We start from the raw sequence: 26964 nt of genomic DNA on the forward strand, positions 1-26964 counted from the left end.
TTAAGCCAGACTAGCTTTTTTTTTTTTAAGATAATCTGAAGCAATAGGCAAAATGTTAATATCTATTAACATCTAGATGATTGAGTATATGGGTGTCAGTTATATCATTTCCTGTGCTTTTTTGATATGTTTGAAATATGGCATGATTAAAAAGTTTTAAATTACTATTTAAATGATTTCTGCTTGACATTAATATCACTAGTCTAAAATTCATCGGTCTGAGTCAAAAGCAGTGGCTGGATTTCTTACATCTATGCATTACTCTGTAATAAGGGAATAATTAAAGATATAAACATATATTTAAAAACAATGTGATGACTATAAATTAGCCTTGCACAATCTTGTTCTTCTTTTCCCTGCCAACAGTTACATTCTTAAAACAACCAAAATGCAGTCTTTTTAAAAAGTGCCTATTAGTCAAGCCAGTGGCTTTCAAATAATGAAATGCTTTTGTTCTAGAAAGGGGATAAAAAAAATCCCTCAGATGATGCCTCAGAACCTAAACTAGACAAAGAGGCAGTGTATTAATATTAACATGTTTTATGAGCTCAAGTTTGTAAACGTGTATTTTATCAAGGTCATCAGTAGGAATTAAGGAAGCTTTTATAGTAACATAAAAATTCAATATCTGGTATTGTGGATGATTATCACAATAATATAACAAGCTTCCACATTCAATTTACTTTGTGTTTTATTATCTTACTCACTGTGGAGAAAATCTGGATGCATTTCCACTGTGTACAAGTTTTCTACTGCTGTATAACAAATTATCACAACCTTAGAAGCTTAAGACAACACAATGTGTAATGTCACAGTTTCTATGGGTCAGGAATCTAGAACGTTTTAGCTAGGTCCTTTACTTGGGTTTTTCAGGGTTGAAATCAAGATGCTGGTTGGCTGAATCCTAATTTGGAATTCAGAGACCTCTGTCAAGTTCATTCCAACTGTTGATGAATTTGTTTCCTTGTGTATGACTAAGATCCCTCTTCCCTCCATTTTTAAGCTACCTATTGACAAGGAACCATGCTCAACTCCAAGGGGTTGCTCTCCTCCCATCCTTATCCTGGAGCCTTTTCCATAACATGACAATTTTCTCCTTCTCAGGGACAATAGGAGAGCATCTCTATAATGCTTTAGCTTCTCTTAAAGGGCCCCTCTAATTAGGTCAGGCCCACAAAGATAATCGCCCTTTTGATTAACCCAAAGTCAAGTGATTGAGGACCTTAACTGCATATGCAAATGCCTTGGAACATACAGTATGAGATAATCACAGAAGTGACATCCCATCATATCCATGGATCCAGACCATATTCAAAGAGAGAGAATTATACTGGGCATGCAACACTAGGGGGTGGGTATCTTGGGTGCCACCTTGGATGCTGCCAACCACACACACACACACATATGTACCTGTCAGTGGTAAATGTTTTGAGAGCCTAACTCGAAATCTAAGGATTCTTGGAAAAGGTACAATGGGACACCTTTTCTTTCAAATCTATATAACTAACATCTAATCTCAACTCTCATTCCTGATAAATATTCAAATTCAGACCAAAAAAAAAAAAAAATCCAAAGCTCACAGAAAGGAATCAATTAGATTTTCACCTGTTACTGGACACCAGCCATGCTCCTAAGCCAATATATCTGAACCACCCCTGATCTATGTGGGCCAGCACACAGGTGCAGCAGCAGTAAACCTGCTTAATGATTTTGCTTGAATGGATGGATTCGTGCCTGATTTAAAATAAAACAGTACAATCTTCCCAGTCAATGACACATTTATAAGCAGTGTAAATATATGCACAGGGATGGAGGAAATGAAATGCTTCATATTGATGTCTGTTTAAAGTCAACTTAACCTGGCACCTTAATAATGATGAAGCTCTTATTACAGTTTCTGTTGATTCTTTTACTTATGTTTAAAGAACTCAAAATAATATTTTAAAAGGCTGTATAAACTAAATACATCTGCAATTCCTGAACCACCTCTGAAAACCCCTGAAATGGAACTTTCTTCATAATAATACAGAAGATCTTCATTTCAATTCCAAAATTCACCACCAGAAGCTCTGCAACCTAAAACTCCAAAACCCCTAAGGCTTCTGTGAGCCCTAAATGCTTAAATGAAATCATCCATTAAAGTGCCTGGTGCCTAGGGGGTCCTTAACAAATGGTGACTGTATAAGCCAGGATGACCCCGTTTCTTTGACTCATCATTAAACTTCTATTTTCTAAGGAAACAGTGAAAAAAATCACAAAAAGCCTCAGGTTAAAGAATGGACGCTATTGTATTGTTTTAAAAAACCAAAAGAGAGAGGGGCATCTGTGTGGCTCAGTCGGTGAAGCATCCGACTTTGGCTCAGGTGATTATCTCACGGTTCGTGAGTTCAAGCCCCATGTTGGGCTCTGTGTGGACAGCTCAGAGCCTGGACCCTGCTTCAGATTCTGTGTCTCCCTCTCTCTCTCTGCCCCTTCCCTGCTTGTGCTCCTCTCTAAGATTAGTAAAACATTAAAAACAAAAGAAAAAATAGAATAGAAGAGAAAAAAGGCAAGTAAAAAGTCCAAACAAAAAGAACTGATTTTAAAACTGAGTTGAATACTTTCAGCCATGAAGAAAGTTTGACAAATAAATAGAAAATATGACTCACTGAGGGATGACCACAGCTAGGTGACTTACATATTGTCTTGCTAGTATTAAGCCTTTTATTCTTCAGTACACAATGAAATAGGCAGAGTATATTAACTAACATGTTAAGATGTCCAGTATGTATTACGTTAAAATGTAAATTATGCTGGGGCACCCGGGTAGCTCAGTCAGTTGAGTGATGGATTCTTGATTTCGGCTCAGGTGGTTATCTCAATGTGGGATCGAGCCCTGCATCAGGCTCCACACTGTGCGTGGAGCTTGCTTAAGATTCTCTCTCCTTCTGCCCCTCTCCCCTAACTAGCGCTGTCTGCCTCTCAAATTTAAAAAAATGCAAGTTATGAAAAAATGTGTATGCTATGATCTCATTTTGCAAGAACAAATATGTATCCAAACTCAAATATGTATCCTGAAATGTTAGTTTTCTCTAAGTAACAGGATTGTGATCATTTAAACAATTTTGACTCTTCTTTTTTTAATATGTCTCCAATGTGCTTACCTTATTTGTGTAAATTTTGTAAATGAAATTTGATTACTTCATATCAGCTTGCTTAGGAGCAGCAAATACTGAGAAAAGACTTTTATATAAGTTACACTAAATTAGTAAAGTGGAACCTCATTATTTTTTTTTTTTTTTATATCTAAAAACCTAAACCTACAGTGCTTGCAAGTCTGAAGTTACAAGAGATAAGGCATCTGAACACAGGGGAAAAGAAAGAAAAGTAGATGAACAGAGCCCGGGAAGAGACATTTTTTTAAAAGATGGCTAATAACCTAAAGATGATAGTGAGGAAAGATAGAGTGAAAGAAAAATGAAGTCACAGAGAGACAGAAAGGAAAAATCAGCAGGAAGAAACAGGATCACAGGAGGGACAAATAAAAGTCAGGGAGCAAAGAAAGAATGGCAAAAGGGAAGAAATACATTTTTAAAAACCATAATGTAAGAGGAAGCTATCCCTTCCTAGTCATCTCTTAATGAAATGCAAAATCTTAAATAAGGTCATAATGAATCATTTTTAAACTTATGTTTTGGTTGGGGTTTCCCCCCCTCCGACAGGAGTGAGAAATGACAAGTGTGCTTGATAGCCAAGGTTAACTTGACCTCTATCAGTACCAGAGATTCGACAGCACTGCAATTAACCCACCAGGTCTCTTTCAGATCTTTCTCTGTAGCTACAGCACCAACTTCATGATCGTCTTTGAAAAATGAAGAGTGGTTACTTACTGGTTTACAAGTGCAGTTGATGTAACAAAATGCTCACTTTTGTTTTTGGACTTGAAACTTTAGGTGTGGTAAAGGAAGTGAACCAATTTCCCCCAAAATTATTCTCAGAAGAAGGAGTAAATATCAAAGTGCCTAATAAATTCCCTCTATTTTCCTGTGAACACTTTCTCAATTTATACAATCACTGTCCCCCCTCCATCCTCAAAAAAGAGAAGCAACAGATCTTTTCGCGTCTTGTATCCTTTATCGAAGTGGAAATTGTCTCATTGCTACTGTATGTTTTAATGATGTAAACTTTCTTCTACTTTTCTTCCTTTATATTTTCTTCTTCCTCTTAGCTTAAGCAGTTGAAATCTAGCAAAAGTAAAAACCACATTTTAATCTTTGGATAATCTCTGGAAAGTAGGAAACCTGTCTCACAGCTCTTCCCTGAAAGAGAAAGCTAAAGAGATGTTGCATGCGGTGGTTTCATGAAAAAGCCCCAGAGTTCTCTGCCACTCCTTCTATAGAGAGGGTGGTCCCTTGTCCTCTGCTCTTGATTGTGGGCAGGCTTATGACTGCTTCAAGCAAAAGAGTATAGCAGAAGATTCCAGAGAACTTCTGAGGCTAGGTCCTCAAAAGCCATGCGGCTCCTGCTTGGCTCTCTTGAAACACTGGCTCTTAGGAAGTACCGTCACAGGGAGCTTCTCAGAACACTGCTACATGCTGCAAGGAAGCCCAAGCCACATGCAAAGGCCACATGTAGGCACTTCAGTTTATGGTCCCAGCTGATGGGTGCCCACCCTTTGAGTCATTCCAATCCAGAAGCCAAACAGACCAGTGAAGAAGCTTCCAAATGATTCCATCTCCCAGATATTTGTGTCCTTCCAAATGAGACTCCAAGCAATGAATTACAAGCCATCAACCTTGCTTTGCCATGTTCAAATCCCCGACCCAGATTATCAATGAGTATAACTAATCATTTCCACTGATAATGGGTTTTGTTTTATGTTACTATGTTTCGGGTATTTTGTGAAGCAACAATAGACAGCTGGAACAATGGAGATAAAAAAAAAAAAAGGTCACGCAATAATTATTACCGTAACTTAACTCTCATCACAGTGGAAAGAGTGGGCAATCTAGAACCCTTATGTCACCCAGTGTCACATCCAGAAAACAACTACAAACAGGTGGAGATTAAAATCTCTTTGCTCTCTCCAGTCTGTCTACCAAACTTTCTTCCCTTTTTTTTTTTTTATTTCTCTTTTTTCTTTTGATCTTTGTTTCATGCCTACCCCTTAAGTCTGCCCTTGGGTCACTGACTTACTGTTCTAGTGGGTAGTCATTTTTCATGAAACAAATATCTACTGAGCACTGTTCTAGACATTGAGATTAAAAGATGAGGAAATCTGTGTCTGGGACCTTGTAATAAAATGTTTTTCAAACTGTGGATCACAACCATTAATAGTCATGAATTCATCCTGATAGGTCTTCCCAAACATTTTAAAAATATAAAATAATACAGAAAATAACATACTAAAAATAACAAAAAAAAAAGGCTTTCTGGGGATGCCTGGGTGGCTCAGTCAGTTAAGCATCCAACTTCAGCTCAGGTCATGATCTCACAGTTTGGGAGTTCGAGTCCTGCATTGGGCTCTGTGCTGATAGCCTGCTTCAGATTCTGTGTCTCCTTCTCTCTCTGCTCCTCCCCCACTCACACTCTGAGTGTGTGTGTCTCTCTCTCTCAAAAATAAACATTAAAAATAAATTTTTTAAAGGCTTTCCAAATAGTATAAGTGACTATTGTTACATTAATCTTTTTTTTTTTTTTTCCTAAGTAGGCTTCATACCCAGCGCAGGGCCTGATGCAGGGCTTGAATTCATGACCCTGTGATCAAGACTGGAGCAAAGATCAAGAATCAGACACTTAACCAGCTGAGCCACCCAGGCGCCCCTGTTTCATGAATCTTTTATCCTTTGACACAAACACATGATGTCTATATTGTTTCCAGCCTAAAACTTTGAGAAAATGTAGTCTAATAGCTAGACAAAAATAACCTCATTTCTGAAAGAAAAAAAAAAAACCATGAATGAGATTGTGCTTAGGAAATCTGCAGTTAAGTTGCTGGCTTTGGAACACATTGTAAGAATCACAGAGCCTTTCTCAGAACTGTTTTCCTCCACTGATAACTGGTTTTGTTTTTTACTATTGTTAGTTTTGTTTAAGAGTATTCTAGTGTTTCTAGGGCCATTCTTGGTAAACAAGTGCCTGCCTTCAGAGTGTGTCACTCATTCTGTATCTGAGCATGACACAGTTAAATGTTTGAGTACTTGAGTCAACCTATTCATTGGTTTAATAACTAAACTAGAGAACATGGAATTATCATGACCTCTGGCATTTATCTTTGCCTGCAATTCTAGAAGCAGTCCTATCTTACCAAACCCAAGCTAGGGAGCCTAAGCAAAAAAAAGTTAGCTGCCTGTGTAATCACCATGATAGCCTCTATCCAACAGTCAGTGGTAAACATTAAATAACATGTCATAAAACCACTGACATCTGAGTAATTCCGATGGCAGTCAGTACCTCCTCTCTCCTGCGCCCTCTCATTTATGTGACTCAACTTAGACTGGCTTTTTTTTTTTCTTCATCCTGAAATAAGTATATATTCTTCCGAGTCTTCCCTAGAGGGAAAGCACCAAATGATTTAAAATGATAGCTCCCATCCAATTCCCAAACTCTAATTAGGAAATTCTAAAACCACCCAAAAAAATGTTTTTACAGAAAACTTCAGAAAGTCTACTGCCGATTTAGTTTGAGTCACTGAGAACAAAATACCAGGATAGAGGTGAGATGACATTCCCAGAACAGGCAGTGGCTGGCCAAAGCCCAATCCCAGGGCTGCATAGCTCGTGAGGAAGGTCCGGACAGTCTGAGGAGTACGTACACATGTGTGGGTGTGTGTGATTGTGTGTGTATTCCAATTTTAATAAGTTGAGCTTGATGGGTTGAGGAAGGGCTGAGGGAAGCCAAGCAGTACCTACCACTTCATCCTAAATAACATCACAGGAATCAAACACCCAGGTGTGCCATAGGGCCATCATCTTGCCCATAGCTCAACCCCAGCCTTCTGTCTTCATCTACTGAACTGGGAAAAATCTAGTATGTTCTTTAGTAGAATTTTTTTTAAGTCTATATATTTGAGAGAGAGAGAGAAAGAGCGTGACTGGGGGAAGGGCACAGAGAAAGAGGAAGAGAGAGAGAATCCAGCAGGCTCTGCACTGTCAGCACAGAGCCTGATGCGTGGCTCAGAACTCACGAACCATGAGACCCTGACCTGAGCCAAGATCGAGAGTTGGATGCTTAACTGACTGAGCCACCCATGCGCCACCTAAATAAAGTAAATGTTAATAATATTAATAATCTTTTGGTTCCTGACTTGGAGAAATTCAAAATGTAAGGTCTGGGGAGTAATTATAAAAAAGTGTTGGTTCACATGTGGCAAGATACTACTACAGAGTGAATGCTTCTGTCTCCCAAATTTGTTTGTTGAATCCTAATGCCCAATATGATGATATTAGAAGGTGAGACCTTTAGGAGGTGATTAGGTCATGAGGGTAAAGCCCTCACGAATGGGATTAGTGCCCTTATAAAAAGAGACCCTCTGGAGCTTTCTCTCCCTTCTGCTATGTTGAGGGCACAGTGAAAAGATGACCACCTCTGAACCAAGAAGCAGGCCCTCTCCAGACACCAAATCTGCCAGCACCTCCATCTTGGACTTCTTGTTTCCAGAATTGTGAGAAATAAAGTTGTGAGAAATAAAATTATAACAGCCTAAAAGGACCAAAACACAAGCCAACACAAAATGACATTATTTCAAAGCGTTTTTTGTTTTGGTCAAAATTCTGGCTCCAACCTCTGTTCTTGGTGACATGTTTTCACCATATGTACATGTAAAGCCAACTGCAAACAGCTGCATTCAGTTGTTCACTGGTTATTGGAAAATGGGTCACCACAGTGGAGTGTGACTATCATAAACTTCTCCTTCATGTAATGAAAAAGAGTGTGTGGGGGTGGGGTAGAGAATGCCAACAAAGTTTCTAAGCCATGGCCCATATTTTCCTTCACGGAAAGTCTGAAGCATTCATTTATTTAAGCCTAGAATTCTCTCTGCTCTCCTGTGACTACTGCTTCCTTAGAGTCAATTGACTAAAGTGAAGAACTTATGATAGGTGAGCCACATGAATATTAATAGATCCCCAGGGTGAAATAAAGTAAAATACACTTTCTCAGAATTGAACAATCACATAATTTGGGGTAAATTATCTTTCATAAGTATAGTTTGATTCTTAGAGGTTGTAATTTGCTATAATGAAAATAAAAATGATAATGCTGACTAAAATTATATTACTGTCTGATTATCTGCATAATAATGATTTACTTGTATACTGTAAGGTACAGGGGGGCTCTTATTTTTCCCTCCCCATGGCAATTGCAGTGAACTAGAGATAAATTCCTAAAGCTGACCATGTTCTCAGGAATAGGTCATTTATTCCAAATAGGGAGTACTTCAATCCATAGAACTGATTTAATTATTATGAGACTTCATGAACCCTTAAAAATTTTAATTGATATTCAGCAATGTGTGAATATCAAATTCAGATGTGTGTGTGTGTGTGTGTGTGTGTGTGTGTGTGTGTGTGTGTGTGTGAATATATATAGTGTACTTATTTTAGAGAGATAATTAATAAGCTGTGGGGGACAAAAAGCCAACCTCAACTTTTTAACATTGATTTAAGACTCTTAGAGAAGCATTAAGATTCATTTATTCACTCTACAATTCCTCCATGGTGAATAATCTGAAAGTGTATGTGCCTATTCTGTTAATTGAATTAACCAACATCATACATATTTATTAAGAGACTAATTGTACTTTCTATCTTACAGAGAAAACTGCATCACATTAAATCAACAAACAGTCCTCAAACACCTATTTCTTTTTTGTTCAAGAAACCAGGTGAGACACTGTAAGAGGGGTCTAGAGGTGGAACACAGTTTTTGATTGCAAGGTGTTTCGAATCCCATGGAGAAGAAAATACAAATTAGCACACAAATAGTTAAACATCATTTCAAGGCAACAGCAAAGACATGCAGGTTCTGATTCTCTACAAATGAAACTACCAGACAATAACTAAAGAAACAATGATTCTGAAAGCAGTAAAGATGGGAAGAAATTTACAAGAAGACTGAATTAAGAAACTAATCTCCAGAACTGGGGTTAAGATTCTTTCAGGCAAATAGCCAAGGTTTCTTCCAGCTCAAACAATTTAGGATTGGTAGGGAGAAGAGGTCAGCTATCCTGAAATGGCAGTTATTTTAATAAGACTGCTTTCAGTGTGTGTTTGTTGCGAAAATTCATCTCCCCAGAAGCAAAGAGTATGTTATTTTGTGTCTTTATCCAAAGCACCTAGTCCTGTACCTGAAACACGATAATAGGAGGAAGGGGCGGGAGGAAGAACAGGACTGAATTCCAGAAGCAAGGTTTATTTTGAGTTTATTCAGGCAGGTTGTCTGAAGTTGAGAAAACAAGACAAACAAGCAACACTGAAAATGTTGCCTGGGGCGAGACTGTGACACGCCTTGATGGCCAGGTTAAATAAGTAAGAAATTGGACCTCATGCTCTCTCAGCAACAGTAAAATGATGCCTCCAGTTCAGGGAGCACCCAGGCCTACAGGCCAATAAGATTTCATAATGTGGATTTTCATCATACGCAGGAATAAGGGGAAAGATCCAGAACCTGCTCACACTTCTAGTGGTAGTGTGCAATCATGACCAACAGCCTTGTTAAAAATGCTCGAACCCCAGCCCTCATCTACGGAATCTAAACCTCTAGATTTGACACATGATCTGCATTTAAATCTGAGAGCTGTTGTTTTGGAAAATGAAAGTACCCCAGGTGGACATGACACAGACTTACTATCTAAAAAGTAAAACACTACATATTATATTATAAATACACTAAAACCATTGCAGTATATACAGTAACTGAGCAGATTTTATGGTGTATGAGTCAGATGTTTAAAAAATAAAGCATAAGATGGGGCGCCTGGGTGGCTTGGTCAGTTAAGCGTCCGACTTCGGCTCAGGTCATGATCTCACGGTCCGTGAGTTCGAGCCCCGCGTCGGGCTCTGTGCTGACAGCACAGAGCCTGGAGCCTGTTTCGGATTCTGTGTCTCCCTCTCTCTCTGCCCCTCCCCTGTTCATGCTCTGTCTCTCTCTGTCTCAAAAATAAATAAACGTTAAAAAAATTTTTTTTAATAAAAAAATAAAAAAAAATAAAGCATAAGAGTTCAGATTCTACTTAACAGATTTTTTAAATGTGCACTGAATCACATAGGTCCACAGAGGATCAAATTATAAACCTAACTGATTCAAAAATCATATTCCCAATAATCTTTTCAAACATGACCCTCATCCATCATCAATTGGTATCTATCTAGTTTATCTCTAGACTGAAAACTCTATGAAATCAGGAACTTATCTTTTTCATCCCATCACATGCTTAAATGTCAAATCTGAGCAAATAGATTTCTCCCTCTTTCACTCCTATGCCCCAATCTACAGGAAATATTAAGATTTTTTTCTACTTATTTTCCTATGAATGTAAGTTAGAAAATGTTTTATGTTCTATATTAGGAGTACCCAAAAGGGATGTTAGAATTGAGTATGTTAGTCAGATAATTATATTAACATTTTATCTGGCTGTGCAAATCAACAAATTTATCAAGAAGACAGCACTGTGGAAATAAATAAAGAGAGCAGTTCAATTTAACTGCAATATGTTATTATTAACCTTAGCCAAGATATCAAGGAGGTTAATACAAAGCAAGCTTTTTTTTTTAGTTTAGTTATTATTTATTTTGAGAGAGATAGAGCACAAGTGGGGATCAGAACGGGGGGGGGGGGCGTGGGGAGAGAATCCCTAGCAGGCTCCACACTGTCAGCACAGAGCCTGACGCAGGGCTCAAACCCACGAACCATAAGATCGTGACTTGGGCCAAAATCAAGAGTTGGATACTTAACTGACTGAGCCACCCAGACGCCCCTGTGGCAAGCTTTTTGAAGGCAGACATTTGAAGAAGATTCTTATCTGGTCCTATTTTCTCCTTGGAATCAAGAGAGCTACCCAGCATTTGATGTCAATCCCTAGATCTATTTCAAAATACCCTTGCATTTCCTTCCTCTCCATAGTAAATGGTTTTCTGATCATTTCTAGCATAGGCTGACCACTCTTCCAGTATGATACATTCAGACTAATCACAGGGAAGTCTGTAGTCATTTATGGTTTAGCTTAGAACCATAAGGCTCCCCAATGCCCTTAGAATAAAATTTAACATCTTTAATACGGCCTTACAAGGCCTTGAGAATTGAGGCTTATGCAAAACTCTCTAGCCACATTTTGCCCATTTCAAGGGCCTCCCCCTGCACCCTTGTCTTAGATATCTGCTTAAATGTCACCTGCTCCAGGCTTAATTAGGTCTGGATGCTTACATTTGTCCTTTGTGACACTTAACAATTATAACTGGCTAATTTGGACTAAATATTTATTTGTCTTTCTTCCCTCCTGGACTTTGAGAATCACGAAGGTTGGAACTATCTTGGGCTCAACACAGTGCCTGGCACATCCGGGAAGTCCATACAAGTTTCTTTTATCGAACATACGCATGCATAGTTTTGTTTTGTTTTTTTTCCTCCTGGCATGGCTGTTTCTGCTTGACAGCCCTGGGTTATAAGCTGGCAGATCCAGTACAAGTAGCCTATCTAGGAGAGTCCAGTGCTTTCCAAAAGCTGGTGACAGGCATTCCAGCAGCCATCAGGGCAAGGAGCGTCCATAATAAAAGTCAGGTTCAATCACAAGTTAAAAAAAAAAGGGAGAACTCAGCAGCAAGGCACATGTGAACGTAGAGTCTTTAACAAGGCCACAGCAGGCAGCAGGTTGTGAGAAAGGCACAGGAGAGAGCAAAGGGGCAGCACGGAAGAAATGCTTAGAGTCAGGAACCCCAGGAGAGCTGAGTGGACAGGGCAAGGTGAAAAGCAGGAACATTTTTCTTTGCATTCCTGCCTGCTGAGACCCGGTCCTGGGGCACTGGCTCAGGTCTGCAGGTGGGGGCCCGTGCCAGTCACACCTGGCAGAGGGCAGCTTGCAGAGGTGGCGACAGTGGCTTCTGTTGAACAAATCCAGAATCTTGTACCGTAGGCGGCAGAAAAGGGAATGTGGCTGGGTCAGGAAATTTACAACATTCCTGGGCTCTGGTTTGCTCAAATTAAAATGCCTATCCCCGTGAAAGTTCTTTGATCAAGAGTAACCAAGACCAACATAAAGTGGTTTAAGTAAAGGGGTGGGACTGAAAAGCCCCGGCAGGTCCTCTCTCAGGGGTGCAAAGACAGGACACAGAAAGCAGAGAGGGAAATCAGGATGGGAGCTTCTCCCTCTCCACCGCTGCTGACTCCCTCGGGGGGCCTTCATTCCCACTTACCTCAATCCTTCCTGCAGGCTGGTTTTACTCAGTGCGCTTACAGCTTGCTCTACCAACTATTTGACTTGCGGGATGATTTATCTGCCATCAGATGTGATTCCATATGACTGTCTGTTCTGGCAAACACCACCACCCAACTCACCCCTGAATTTCAGATTCCCAGAAGAGAGTATGGGGGGCCCACCTAGGATAATGTGTCAGCTCGTGGTGCCGTTGGCTCTGTGACAATAGGGAAAGGACACAGGGCACCAGGCCATAGAGCTGCCGTCTGGTTCCTGCCCAGGAACCAGGGGCAGGACAGCTCCCCAGGAAAAGACATGCCTCAGTTTGCTTTGTATATTGTTTGGTGGCAGTGTTGGTGGTGGTCTGTGGATGCGTGACACTTTCTTCAGGGAAGAACACGCTCCAATTGCGAGGCTTCCTTAAACTATTTCACATACAGCCTTGTATTTATTCTCCCTAGCGAACCCTCCCTTGTAATGATCTTCAGTGACTCTCCAACACTTCTGCCCCCAAGCCAAGGCAAAACTAAGACTATACATGTATTTTATGAATGTATGAGAAGCAAAACAACACATGCAACAGACTGTTATTTTTGTTCTCTATTACAGTCCATTCTTAAAGCTCTTTCAATTGACTAAAATGATGTAACTCCCACTAATGAGGGATGATCTACAGTTTGAAAACCCCTACTATTAATTCTATTGTCCTAGAATCTTATCATCCAAAAAGTTTTGCACTTTCACATTATACCTAAAATAGAAGAAAGTTCCCCAATCTTTTCTCAGAAATACCTCCAACCCCACAAGATTTTAGCCACTTTTAGAAGATGAGCCAGGTTGACGTGAGATGTCTTGTGCTTCAGGACACCAACCCAGAACAGAGAAAGATGTGGTTAACAAAAATGCCCCTGCTCTCTCTTTATTAGACAGCCTACATCCACCGTACAAAAAAGGGCACGTTTGAAAAAAAAATTACCCAAGGCATATGCACAAATTTGAACTGTTTTGATTACAGCGATCTTGAGCCAGCCACAGGACACTCCTGTTCTCATTTTCTGTAGCGACCGACGGAGACACGTACCCCTGTGTTAGCCGACCCAGTTCAGAGGTGTCATCCACCATCTCTGCACAAAGCTGACCCTCCCATACAGAGATGAAGCCAGTTCCCCTGGACTCACTAGCTTTGCTCCAAATGGAAAAGAGGCTCTACTGGTGATGTGTGTACCTCTGCAGAAGTTTTAAAGCAAACTACTTGGCTCAACAATGCTGATCAAATTGGGTTATTGGGTCAAGGATGTATGTCGAGTCAAGGGCTTTCAGGAGGTCAAGAGCTGGTAGAATGAGGACTTTCAGCAGAGGAAACTAGGGAGGCAAAAGAAGATGATGAAAGAATCTATTTTCATCTCCAGCACCAGAACTGGTATGTCTCCCATTTCTGGTACGGCATGATGAGGCGTGCCGAAATGCCTGCCTCACAGCACAGCCCAAGAGTGTGGGACACTGGCTCTCGAGTCAGACTTCCTGGGTCCAATCCCAGCCTACTTCCTTACACCCCTGACCCTCAGCGGTGCCCTCTGTAAAATGGAACATGTAACAATAAAACCCGGTTCACAGGCTTTCCATGAAGATTTAATAAGACAAACAGTCCATGCGAAGCGCTTAGCAGACAGCTTGCCACAGAGCAAGCATCCAACAAATGTTCATGGTAGTTGTTCCCCCCACCAGAGCACTCCTGAACTGGCCTGCCAGGATGCTAAAACTCACAAAAAGAGTGTGGTCTTTAAATGAATATATTTCCCAAATTCAGATCAGACATAGTTAGCCTGCTCAAAGACCCATTTGGTGACCTCCTCCCTCCTATAATTATTCGGTTCTTTCCTCTCCTTCCTTAAAACCTGTGCCCATTTCAAGACTATGTCCCCCCACTAGAGAGTGAGATCACGAATGCAGAGAATGGAACATATTCTTCTCACTAGGCCCTTTGTGGAGCCCAGTACTCAAAGCATGACAGTTGAAGTGAATTCCACATGGTTAACTGAGTGATCTCCTGACCGAGTAGAATATACAAGTCCCAGGGACACAATCCTTATCTACCCAGGTTCTGGGAGGCTCAAGGCCTTTGAGAACCAAGAGCATCTGGGAAGTGAGAATGGCATAAAAAGGGATGCCCCACAAATGACCCCATTTCCTTCCCAAAGGTTGTTGCAGCCAGCTTGGCTAAGAGAGCCCAGATGAGGCTTGGCCATCTCTCTTCCTACAAAATAAGAATTAATCTAAATAAGATCCTACCAAGGTATATCACTATACTTCAGACATTCTGAAACAGGTCTTAGTAGGGGGTTAACAGTGGAACATACAGTCTACCAAAGGCATCCTTCACTATGCCCTGTTCTCTCTTAATGCTTGGGTTTAAGGATGACAAAGCAACTTTCCTAAAAAGAACGGTATTAGTACAATAATACTACCTTGCACAATTATATAATCCATACAATCCAAATGAAAATGTACAGTTGACCTGTGAACAGCATAGGAGTCAGAGGCACTGATGTCCAACTCAGTCAAAAATCCACATATAACTTTTGACTCCCTCATAACTGTACTATCAATGTTTCACTGTTGACTGGAAGCCTTACCAACAACATAAACAGCTGAGAAACACATATTGTGTATGTTATATGTATTATATACTGTGTTCTTACAAGGAAGTAAGCTAGGGAAAAGAAAATGGTGTTAAGAAAATCATAAAGAAAATACATTTACAGTACTGTACTATATTTATTGAAAAAAATCTGTGTATAACTGAACCAGGGTAGGTCAAACCCCTGTTGTTCAAGGGTCAGCTGTACTCTGCTAATTTCTAGGGAGTGGAACACTACTTGTTACAACTTCCTCCAAGTTACCCTTTTAGGGAATAAGGAAGCCACAGACTGAAGCTGGTAACAAATGCTCACAAGAAGCTGGCTGTAACTTCCTGTATGTATTTTTGTGAGGCAATTACCATCAGGATCAGTGGTCTGGGGTCCACAGAAAAGAATCATAAACAAATTGGGGCCTGGGCAGTGGGGACAGAATGTTTCCAGGAGATGGCCTAGGAGGCTTTGAAGAAAGACCCACCCAGGTCCAAGACTCAGCTTAACCACTGCCCATCTGCATGACCTATACAACCTGTTGCTTAACCTCTCTCTCGGTCTCACCTTCCTCGTTGTAAAATGGAGACAATAACACACACATCATCAGACTGAAATGAGGATAATGAGCTAGAATGCTTATTAGCAGTCTCTCTATATAAAAATTTTTTGGAAGACAAATTCCACCAGAATACTTAAACACAATTCACAAAAATAAACAAGTAGGATATGTCTAACTAAAAATCTTCTTCATAGTAAAGGAAACCATCAACAAAATGAAAAGGCCACCCATGGAAAGGGAAAAAATAATTGCAAATCCTGCATCTGTTAAGGGGTTAATACCCAAAATATATAAAGAACTCACACAACTCAATGGCAAAAACAAACAAACAAACAAACAATCCCACTTAAAAATGGGCAGAGAAACTGAATGAACATTTTCCCAAAGACACACAGATGGCCAATAAGTACATGAAAAGGTACTCAACATCATTCATTATCAGGGAAATGCAAATCAAAACCATAATGAGATATCACTTCACACCAGTTAGAATGGCTATCATCAAATAAATAAACAAGTGTTGGCCAGGATGTGGAGAAAACGGAACCTTCATACACTGTTGGTGGGAATGTAAATTGGTACAGCCAATAAGGAAACCTCATGGAGGTTTCTCTTCAGAAATAAAACTATCATATTAACTAACAGCCCCACTTTTGAATACTTATCCAAAGGAAATGAAAATAGGCTATCAAAGGGATATCTGCACTTCCATGTTCATTGCCACATTATTCACAACAGCTATGGTGTAGAAACAACCTTAGTGTTTGCCGATGGATGAATGGATAAAAGAATATGTGGCATATACACAGTGGAATATTATTCAGCCATGAGAAAGGAGGAAATCTTGCCATTAGCAAGGACATGGATGGACCTTGAGGGCATTATGCTAAGTAAGATAAATCACACAGAGAAAGACTGATACTCCATGGTATCACTTAAGTCCAGCTCGTAGAAACAGAGAGTGGAAAAGTGGTTTCCGGGGCTGGATAGGAGACAGGAAACATAGGGAGAGACTGGTAAAACAACACAAACTTTCAGCTATAAGACGAACAAGGTCTAAAGATCTAATTCAAAATATGATGACTACAGTCGATAATGCTGTGTAATATAACTTGAATTTGCTAACAGAACTTAAACGTTCCCACCAAATAAATAAATAAGCACATGAGGTGATAGATGTGTTAATTAATTAGATGGGGAGAATCCTTACACAGTGTATACATATGTCAAATCACCATGTACTTTAAAGATCTTACAATTTTGTCAATTATACCCCAATAAAGCTGAAAAAAGATACGCAATTCACTTTTTATTTTTTATTTTTTCCTGCCTCTGTCTCTCTCTTTCTCTCTCTCTCTCTCTCATTCGGACATCACCCTGAAATATAAAAATTTGTGGGGCAGAATTTGAGCTTGTGAGTAGCTAAACCTTAACTTTCTGTAAGGATTTCTATGCTATGCTTTTGCTGAACACTGCTCAACAACATAATATTCTCTCCCACTGAAAAACCAAAGTTAATGGCCCAATAAGCAAATGAGACTATTTTGGAAAAATGCACTTGGATAACATGAGAAAAGTAGGGGAGGTGCCTTCCTGAGGATATTAGAAGAGAATTACAAGCATCCGTCCATCAGTCACAAAATGCATTAGCTTGTCGAGCCTGGAGAATTTTTCTTCTTTCAAATTACAGGTGATATTTTATCTCTGGCAGAGGGGGGGAGACCACCTCATATGCAAGGGGAAATCAGTAACTAAGAAGAACATGTACAAGTTTCAAAAATTAGTCACCAGTTACCATGGTAATGCAAATATTACCTAACAACTCACTGGGCTGTAAGTAACCAAAATGAGGCTAAAATGGAAAATGGGCTCTATGTATAGGAGTATTTGCACTAACCTAACAGCAGACTGAAGGCAGCCCAGGTTTGCGCCTGTGACCCAGGATCCAAGGTCTCTCCTGCCCTGTGCATGACATGTGAGTTCTGTATCACATGCACACACAGCTGTGCCCACTAACAGCTGCAGGAGGAAGAGTGATGACATTCTATTTACAAACAAAGAGCGATGATTGGGAAGATGAGTCTTCTCGTTCCCTAAACTCTTAATAAAAGAATAATCTCTGCTACTGCCCCCTGAAGACAGACAGACTGGATGACAAACATAGGTGGCGGTCCCTTTCAAACTCAACATTAACAATGTTCTCAGGCAACACAAGATTTTCTAAAAAACAACTAAGATGCCTGATAAAATAACAATTTTCCCAGGGTGCCTGGGTGGCTCAGTTGGTTAAGCGTCCAACTTTAGCTCAGGTCATGATCTCACAGTTCACGAGTTCAAGCCCAGCATTGGGCTCTGTGCTGACAGCTCAGAGCCTGGAGCCTGCTTGGGTTCTGTGTCTCCCTCTCTCTGGGCCCCTGCCCACTTGTACTTTGCCTGCCTGTCTGTCTGTCTGTCTGTCTCTCTCTCTCCAAAATAAATAAAACATTAAATTTTTTTTATTTTAATAATTTTCCCACTGTTCTGAGTGGTTTGAATTTTCTGTGTATACATTAATTTTCATTAGAACAAAAGCATAAATATTTTATGAATTTTTAAATTATTCCAAGAATTGGCTGCACACACACTTCTAAGTCAAACTTAGTGCATAACTTCTGTGGTACACACAGTACTGGTACCAAAAAACAGCCCCAGAGCTATATCCCCCCAGGTGGTCCTAGGGTTTCCATTAGAATTCCATGGAGGCTCTTAAACTGCAAAATCCTAGGCCATATCCAAGGTCAGCTCAATCTGAGTCTCTAGGGGTGGGATCTGAAAATGTCCATTTCTAAAAGGTTCTCCTTGCAATGAGTATGTTCTACAGTCTGAGAATCTCATCCTAGTCATCTACAGTACACTGAGGTCTCCTGCCAATGATGACAGGTTACAGCACAGCCACCAGGGGACACAAGTCAATACAGATTAACCAAATGCAGGGATATTGTGATTCCGTGACTTTGGGCTGTGGTTTACCACAACCCAAGGTTAAAAAAAAACCAGCACAATACACATGTCCTGTATATGTGTGTGTACGACACAAGGATTTACAAACAACACAGGTGAGGGGCGCCTGGGTGGCTCAGTCGGTTGAGCGTCCGACTTCAGCTCAGGTCATGATCTCACACTCCATGAGTTCGAGCCCCGCGTCGGGCTCTGTGCTGACAGCTCAGAGCCTGGAGCCCGCTTCAGATTCTGTGTTTCCCCCTCTCTCTGCCCCTCCCCTGCTCATGCTCGGTATTTCTCTGTCTCAAAAATAAATAAAAACATTAAAAAAAAAAAACAAACAACACAGGTGAAGTGATGTGATCTATTCTATTCTCATTTTTTATGCTGTTGCAACCAACAAAACTGATAGCACTGCCCACTAATTGGTGATATTTGAAAAATCCATTATAACTTCTATCGCCCTATAATTATATCACTCAATACTTTTTACACTTTTTCGTATTATGCTCCAAATAGTAGGAAACCATCCAATCTTTTCTGATAATACCCTAAAAGTTGTAATATTTTAGTTATCTTTAAAAGGTGAACCGAGTTGAAATGAGACCGTATTCTGCTTAAAGATATCCACAGCAATATGTTTAACTGCTAACATTTAACTTACTTATTTATACCCTCTTTACCTCACGAAGAAGAGCATGCAGATTATATAAATCAGTAAAGAATCAATGAAAAATAGTAAGAAAATGAAGCTAAGGGAAAATAAAGACAGGAAACTAAGTGTTGGTAGAACACATCAAAGGAACAAGTAAAATTAAATATAACACAGGCCAGGAAATCTAGTCCACTTGTTGACTCTCAGCTTTCTGTCAATTAGTAGGAAGAGAAAAACACGATCAGTTATGAAAATTCCAGTGTCCATCTGGGAAGAACAAAGCAATTTCTGAGAAGCATTCCCAAGTCTGTGGCTATACTCCTACTGGGCTGGACTGAATTACCATCTGCCCCCAACCCCCATACACACACACTCCTCTGGGGACAGCAAGCCCTCACGGTAACTGCAGGACCCTCGTTACAGCCTCCACCTTGCACAACCACTTGATTCACAGGTAAACTGATGGTCGCTCCAGGGACTGCTGATTGGGAGGAACAAAGTCTGGAGCCTGAGGTCACCCAATAACCCCCTCCTCTAAGAGCACTTTGTATTCACTTCTGTCCCAGAACTGACTACCTTGTTGTCATGAAAACTGTTCAGGGGGCTTGAGCCTTTCCTCCCCACCAAGTCCATAAGGTTATAAAGTTCCATGAGGACAATATTGACTCTATGTATTTCAGTGAATTCTTCATTAAACTAACTAAACACTAAGCTCTTCTAGAATTTCCCAAAAGGCAAAGTGATTGAAGCACAAAAACCTAAACTTATTTTTTGATTGTATCATTTACTACTCGTGAGATATTGGCCAAGCCATTGGACTTTCGTGGTTCAGTTTCTTATCTGTGAACCAAAGCCAATACTGTTTACAACACAGGTTACTCTTGAGGAAGAAACTCACAAACGGATGTAAATGTGCCTAGCCCAGTTCCTTGGCACACAGTAGGTGTTGAATAAATATTAGTTTTCCCTTCTCCTGTCAGGGATCTCTCGGAGACATTGCTTTTACTTGCTGCCACAACCACGTTAGTCCTCACCACTCCCTCCTTCTCCTCCAAGCTTCTTAAAGAGTAAAAAAAAAACCAAAATCCCCCACGAAGAATGCAAGGTTCCCTGAGCCACAGAATACTCAGTGTCTACACAATGCCGCCTTTGAAAAGGGTTCTTACCATTGTTTCCACTACTTTAAACAGGACTTAAGAGATTGTTCTTAAAAAAAAAAAAAGCAGTCTGAGAAAGGAGTCATTAAACATCAAATAAATACTGTAACCAAGGAATAAGAATGACTAGTATATGCACAGTTAGAAGGCAAATGTAGTTGCTAAAACGTGATGCAGAAACCTATCTGGTCTTCACTCCTGAAGACGCTAACTATTGCCTTGTTCATACTAAAGTAGCAGTCTTTGCTCTGCACACTCTATTTTTACAGATGATAGAGGCTTAAAATTTAAATCAGCAGGTCTAGTCTAGTCCTGAACACAGGAAATATCAGTCATATTTTAATTTTTTTAAATAGAAGTGTCCCAGATTAAATAATGTGGTTGACCTACCTTTTCTGTGATATAGAAGTTGGAACTATCGGCGTGCTGCAGTGCAAAGTACTCATGGTTGGCAAGGGACCACCTTAAAAATATAAGCATAAACTGATCAGAAAAACAAAAAAACTGGGTCATTGTCATTTTTACAGTGTGACAGAATTAGAAGGATGAAGCACCCTACACTTGGAATTTGGCCAGTACCCAACACACCCCCCAGTGAGCTTCCTAACACTGGAATGACATTAGCCCACCTTGCATCGCCCTGACCAATCATTTCCTCTGTGGATCATCGTGGTCCTATTGCACACTTAGTGGATGGAATGTGGCTCACCTTGAAGCATTTCATCTTTATGGCTTTGAGGCAGGGGTGTTTAAATACAATGTTATATTCCTCCCCCATTTTGAAGGAATGGAGCAGAAAGAGGAACACAGAAGAAATGAATGCAATTTAAATTTTTGATAATTGTTATATTCCAATGGTCTCTGTTCTGCAATCCCTAATCACTATGCTTGCTGCATATGGAAACATTCCAATCAAGTATCCCAGGTCTTAAATAAACTCCACGTTAACACTGTCTTCATAATTCTGCTTTGGAGCAGAAAAACCTCATGCAATTCTATATATGCTTTCCCTTTGGATTGTTAAGGCTAGCCAAAGAGAGGTAGGAAAGCTGTAACACTGTCAAGTTCCATGGGGCAGCAAAACCACACACTGACTTGTCCTCTAAATTCTTTCGTCTTCTATGGGAGCCTGAATGGTCCTCTCAATTTATACCAGATGAGGTGTGTATTTAACCTCAGGAACTTCATACTGCTCCCTGCTGAGTAGGATGAGTGAACCACAGCTTTTCAAAATAAATAAAACCGGCCCCAATGTGCACACACCAGCCATTTCACACTTTCTGCTCTTTGAGGAACAACAGTAAATTTTTGGTGTAAGAGGGCATGTAAATTGTACAGAGTGATTCTTGATGTCTTTGCGGAGATCAGGTAGTAACTTATAAACAATGTTATAAGTAAAAATAATAATAATAAAGCAATAATAATTGCTCAGGAATATTTTATTAGCTTCCAGTTTGTGGACTGAAGCAACTCACACGTATCCTAAGTAACACTTACCCATCACAGACTTCCTTTATTATTGCAGACAGTGGTTTTTTCTGCAAAAATAGCAAAAAAAAGGAAATGCTGTTAGTTTCATTTCATCATTTTAAATTAAAAAAAGAAGAAGAAAAGGAGCCTAATAAAAAGATATCTAAGTAAGGAGAACTTCCATTTGCTATTCTTGGTTGTTGTCAATGAGTCTGGTGTTTTTCTCAAGGTGTAATCTACCAGCCGTCACCGCCCGGTATATTAATGATTTACTATCCTTGTGGTCCCATTTTCTATTCTTAACATTATTAGTTGAACAAAACATGCATCATATTTAACGTAGCTGCGTTAAAATCAAGATGAAAACAGAGCTCTGTTCAACGATCTCACAGGCAATGAGAGCCCCAAGGTCAAACGATAACCAGAATTCCTCAGGATCAGTACACGAAGCAGGCAACCAGCAGTGTGGTGTTACGCAAACAAGCTTGGATTCAGGACATTTTTATGAGAACGTGTGGCAAATGGAACAGGAGGCATTGCGAAATTGTTCCTACAAAGTGCATAGAATTCTTCTCCTAACCGTGGCCCTGACAAATGCCAATCATGCAGCAGCTTGAGCCGGACACACTTGAGTAATGAGACCATGACACCATGTGCCATGGTGTCAACTGGCCGGCTGACTACAGCTGTGCTCCAGGCCTAACAGCCACAGCTGTGTTCCGCTCCGCCTGCCCCCAGAGAGAAGGAATGCAGCAAAGAGAGAGACCCATACAGCTCACCCAGTGATGTTGAAACCTCTCTACTTTGGATGAAAACAGACCCCCTATCTATCTCCATCTGGGGTGGGCAGTAGCATGTCAACCGAAAGAACAAATCACAGGCAAGAAATAAAGGGGGCAGAAAAATCAAAGAAATACAACACATGGCCTTGGATTTTTCAGATACAAACATATAAAAAGCTGTCTACATATAAACATGTTCTGCTTCTGTCCCTCTGAAGGGCAATGTGTTATGGGGAAATGAATACTGAATCAAGCAGAACCAATTCAAATCCTAGCTCCTTAACTGGTCTGCAGCATAACCTATATAATTCCCTTAATTTGCTGAACCTCAACTAATTTATCTGTAGAACGGGCATAGGACCTATCCATTCCTCAGGGCTGCTATAAGAAATAAATGAGAGGGGCGCCTGGGTGGCTCAGTCGGTTAAGCAGCTGACTTCGGCTCAGGTCATGATCTCGCGGTCCGTGAGTTCGAGCCCCGCGTCGGGCTCTGTGCTGACCGCTCAGAGCCTGGAGCCTGTTTCAGATTCTGTGTCTCCCTCTCTCTGACCCTCCCCTGTTCATGCTCTGTCTCTCCCTGTCTCAAAAATAAATAAAATGTTAAAAAAAAAATTTTAAAAAAAAAGAAAGAAAGAAATGAGAATTAATACAAAGAGCAAAAAAATCAAAAAAGGGTTAAGGGTTAGGATTTTGCCTTATTACTCTCTCATGTCACAGAATAGCCCTGAGACATGATGTTACCATGTCTGCTCTGACAAATTAGTGAATTCTGACCACTGTTCACAGTCCCTTCTAAGGGCCTCCAGCCCTAGCTAAAAGTTGACTCCAGCTCAGTCCACAGTGTTCCTCCAATGAACTCCTGCCCACCAGAGATCTAGTCTCTACGACTGAGTCCACCACCATGTGTTCAAAAGAATGTCTGACTAAGCTAAAAATCCAGTGGGAAGAAGGGGAACCTAGAATCATTGAGGAGTGGAAAGCTGCTGGGTTATCCCGACATCCTGAGTTGGTCTCCTTTCTAATAAGATGAGAAATGGAGATTGGGTTCTCCAAAGAAGTTACATGTTATACAAGCCAATGGCTTCACAAGAACTTATCCACTGTTTATGGCTTTAGCTTTGAGTGGAGGGGCAATGATGTTCTCACATCCAAAGGACAAAGGAATTTTAGGAGTAAAACTATGCCCATAAGATGAGGATTTTGCACTTCCAACTGCCAGAGCCTTCTCCAGGCTATCTGTATTTTATGAAGACTTATCACTCCTAGCCTCCTAATCTTACTTTTTGCACCCTCAAAACTGAAATCTAAATAACAAGACTGGATGTTAGCCTTGAATTACATTGAAACAACAGATCAGACCAAGAAAGCATTGCTACTGAGGTAGGAGAAGGCATCTAACACAATAGCTCCCAGAATTAGATTTCCTAGTTGAGGTGTCATAAAGTAATTTCTTAGATTTTCCTTCAGGTCTGACTCATAGATTCAGAACCAAATTTGAACAGACAGAAGTCTATGGGGTACTATTATATCTAGAATATTCTCAGGCTGGATAGATGAAAGGAGTAAAAACCATGGAAGAACTTAGAGATTTAACAAAGATTATACAAAGGCTCTAAACCACTGATGAAAAGGAATCACAGTTAACTGAACATAACGCACCCATAAGGCAGCCTTAACCCCTCAAAATAAATGTTATGGCCCACATCCCACACCTGTCTCCTCTATTCTTCTTGCTGTTCCAGTGAAATATTAGCTCCCACCACCCAAAGGTAGTGCCAGTGAACTTTCACAGTCCTCCTCTCCCTTAATTCATCTACCTTATTTGACACTATTACTACTGCCTTCTTTTGGAAACCCTCTTTCCAGAGCTTTCATGGTATTTCCTTCAGTCTCCTACAGTGTTAACCAATACACCATCAGTAAAAGCCAAGAGATCCTTCAATTGTTTCTCTTTTGCCTCTAACTTCCTAACGCCACATTTCTGTTCTGGTCTCTTCCGCTTTTGCTTAATCGGTCAGTTCCTCATTCACTTCAACTGCCCACAGTGTAAAGTTCTGGCTCCAAATACTCTCTTGCACATCTCTGACAGCTTGCTAGATACAACATTTAACTCTCCTTCAGGAATCTTATTAAATACACAAACAAAAACCATCACTCTCACCCATCAACCTGCCCCAACAACAGCAGGACCTCAAAGGTCCCGCACCCCCACCAGGACGGCTCCCTCTGGTTGCACCGCTTCTGCTCAGAAGCACCTACAGCCTTCGTTTCTTCACTCTCCAGCTCAACGGAGTTAAAGGCACGTCATGACTTCTCCCCTCCTAACTACTCTCCTAACATACAGACACTCCCCATCCCAACTCCTGCTATCAGACAAATATTCCCCCCAATCCCATTGCCTCTCATTCTTTGTCCCTAGTCCCAACCACTCCGGAGTGCAACCCCTTCATTACTGATGACTCACCACAAATCCTCAGTCAAATGCTCCACTGGCACATCAAACTCTGATTCCTATCTGCCATTAGTTCCTACACTGCTTACATGGGGCAGTTTTTCACATACATTTGTAGAGAATTCATCCTTGCCTTCCCCTTTTCTTTACTCTGTTTTGTGATATATGCATTTCCACTGAGTCTCATCATTGTTGCCTCCACAAACTGTCCCCCCTTTATTCGTTCCAGACCTTACTACTACCTCTGTAGAGCTCTCGGGACACTGTCACCAGATCCTTGCAAATAAGTCTCCACATCCCCAGCTTCTTTCTCTCCAATCCCTACATTAGCCATAATTGGGTAAAATCTGACTTTCCCTACAAACTTTGCTCAGGTCACTCTTTTTTGCCCCAATATCCTCTGTAGATCCCCAGTGACCATCACCAATATGGTATAAATCCCTTAGCTTGTCATCCAAGGCCTTCCACAATCTGTGCTCATGCAGTCAAACTGTATACTAATGCTGTACATGTTATTCATGCTTCTGGATTAGTCCATGATTCACCAAAAAAAAAAGGAAAGAAAAGAAAAGAAAAGAATCCCACTTCCATACTTACACTTTATACCATTTGTTGAATGTCCCTCTCCTTTCTGTTCCAGTTCTAACAATGAACTCTTACTACCAGTAATACCCATTTCAAAGCAGAATATCCACCTTTAAGCAGATGTCTCTGATCTCCCCAACCACACAGACAGAAGTCACTCCCTCTCTGTACTTAGCACATTAAATAAGTCACTCCCCAAAACTTTGTATCTCTGTCTTATCTTCCTGTCCCTTGAGAACAAGCCCTCTTTATTCATGTGGGTTAATCTTCTCCAGCCCTCAGTACTAGTTACCATAGAATATAGGTGCTAGTAGAATCTAAAAGGAGACTCAATGCATATCTGTTGAATGGAAAACCCATACATTCACTTTCTGTCAAAAAACAAACAAAAAGGCTTGAATAAAGGAAACTATTTGAAGAATAGCCTGGATTAACTAGCACACCCACCCCACCCCCCCTTCCTACCATGTAAACTACACTGGGTGGCTCTAAGCAGCTGTTGGCTAGAAGTTGTTAGACACGTGAATGCTGTCACTACTCCCTGCACAGATGCCTCTTGAAGGAGTTATGTGATTCATGGCTTGGAAAAGCACTGAGCGAGCTAGCTGATGACGAGTGTAATTCAACAGGTGATAAAACAGATACCCGTCAAATCACCATCACCATCCGTTAGCAAGGTCACACAGGTGAGCAGCACTATCATAAACTGGGACTGAACAAGATACCCAAACAGAAAACACTAGTCTGGTGCCACCGCTTTTCTCATTTCCTATACAAAGCCCTTAGTCTGACGTGAGTTTCCTTGTGCCACTTACATTCCAAGCCAAAGGCCAGCCAGCTCTGCCTATGTTTTGGTTAACATTTGCTCAAGTGGCATAGGATGCTTCTGCCTATCTCCCCAGTCTTCTAAGTCTTGGGAGTATGGTGACACTTTGATTGCTTTCTGTAGAACTGAGGAACAATTTGTCTTCCACTTCATTGAGAGAAAAGGCTCAGGAGAAAAAGAAAATTTGGTCTAAAAGGCAAAAACTGGTTCTTCTTCCTGATTCCATAAAGCCTAAAGGAGCTAAAAATAAAATTCTATACTCTATTTGAATCTATCAGGATTTAGAATATTGAGGCAAAATTATTTTAACTACCTAAGTATGTTTTCATAACTTAAAAAAAAATCGTAACTGCGGCGCCTGGTTGGCTCGGTCAATAGAGCGTGGAAGTCTTAACCTCAGGGTCATGAGTTCAAACTTACAGGTTGTGGAGCCTACTTAAAGTTTTTTAAAAAGTAACCAAATTCCTTAAGCTTTTTGTTT

The 26964-nt window shown here is 40.5% G+C and overlaps 1 protein-coding gene across 3 annotated transcripts in view; it reads right to left on the bottom strand.

The window, feature by feature from the left end:
• ELMO1 (engulfment and cell motility 1) overlaps positions 1 to 26964 on the bottom strand; it is a 524791-nt gene that overhangs the window by 385590 nt on the left and 112237 nt on the right. For all 3 annotated transcript variants that reach the window (XM_042970062.1, XM_042970058.1, XM_007078577.3), the window contains exons 3-4: positions 21866 to 21906; positions 20759 to 20831 (exon numbers count right to left, since the gene is read on the bottom strand). In XM_042970062.1, coding sequence (XP_042825996.1) covers positions 20759 to 20831; positions 21866 to 21906 — 114 coding nt within the window. The remainder of the gene's footprint in view (positions 1 to 20758; positions 20832 to 21865; positions 21907 to 26964) is intronic.

Source organism: Panthera tigris, chromosome A2 (genome assembly GCF_018350195.1).
Source record: "Panthera tigris isolate Pti1 chromosome A2, P.tigris_Pti1_mat1.1, whole genome shotgun sequence".
Classification (NCBI taxonomy): Eukaryota; Metazoa; Chordata; class Mammalia; order Carnivora; family Felidae; genus Panthera; species Panthera tigris.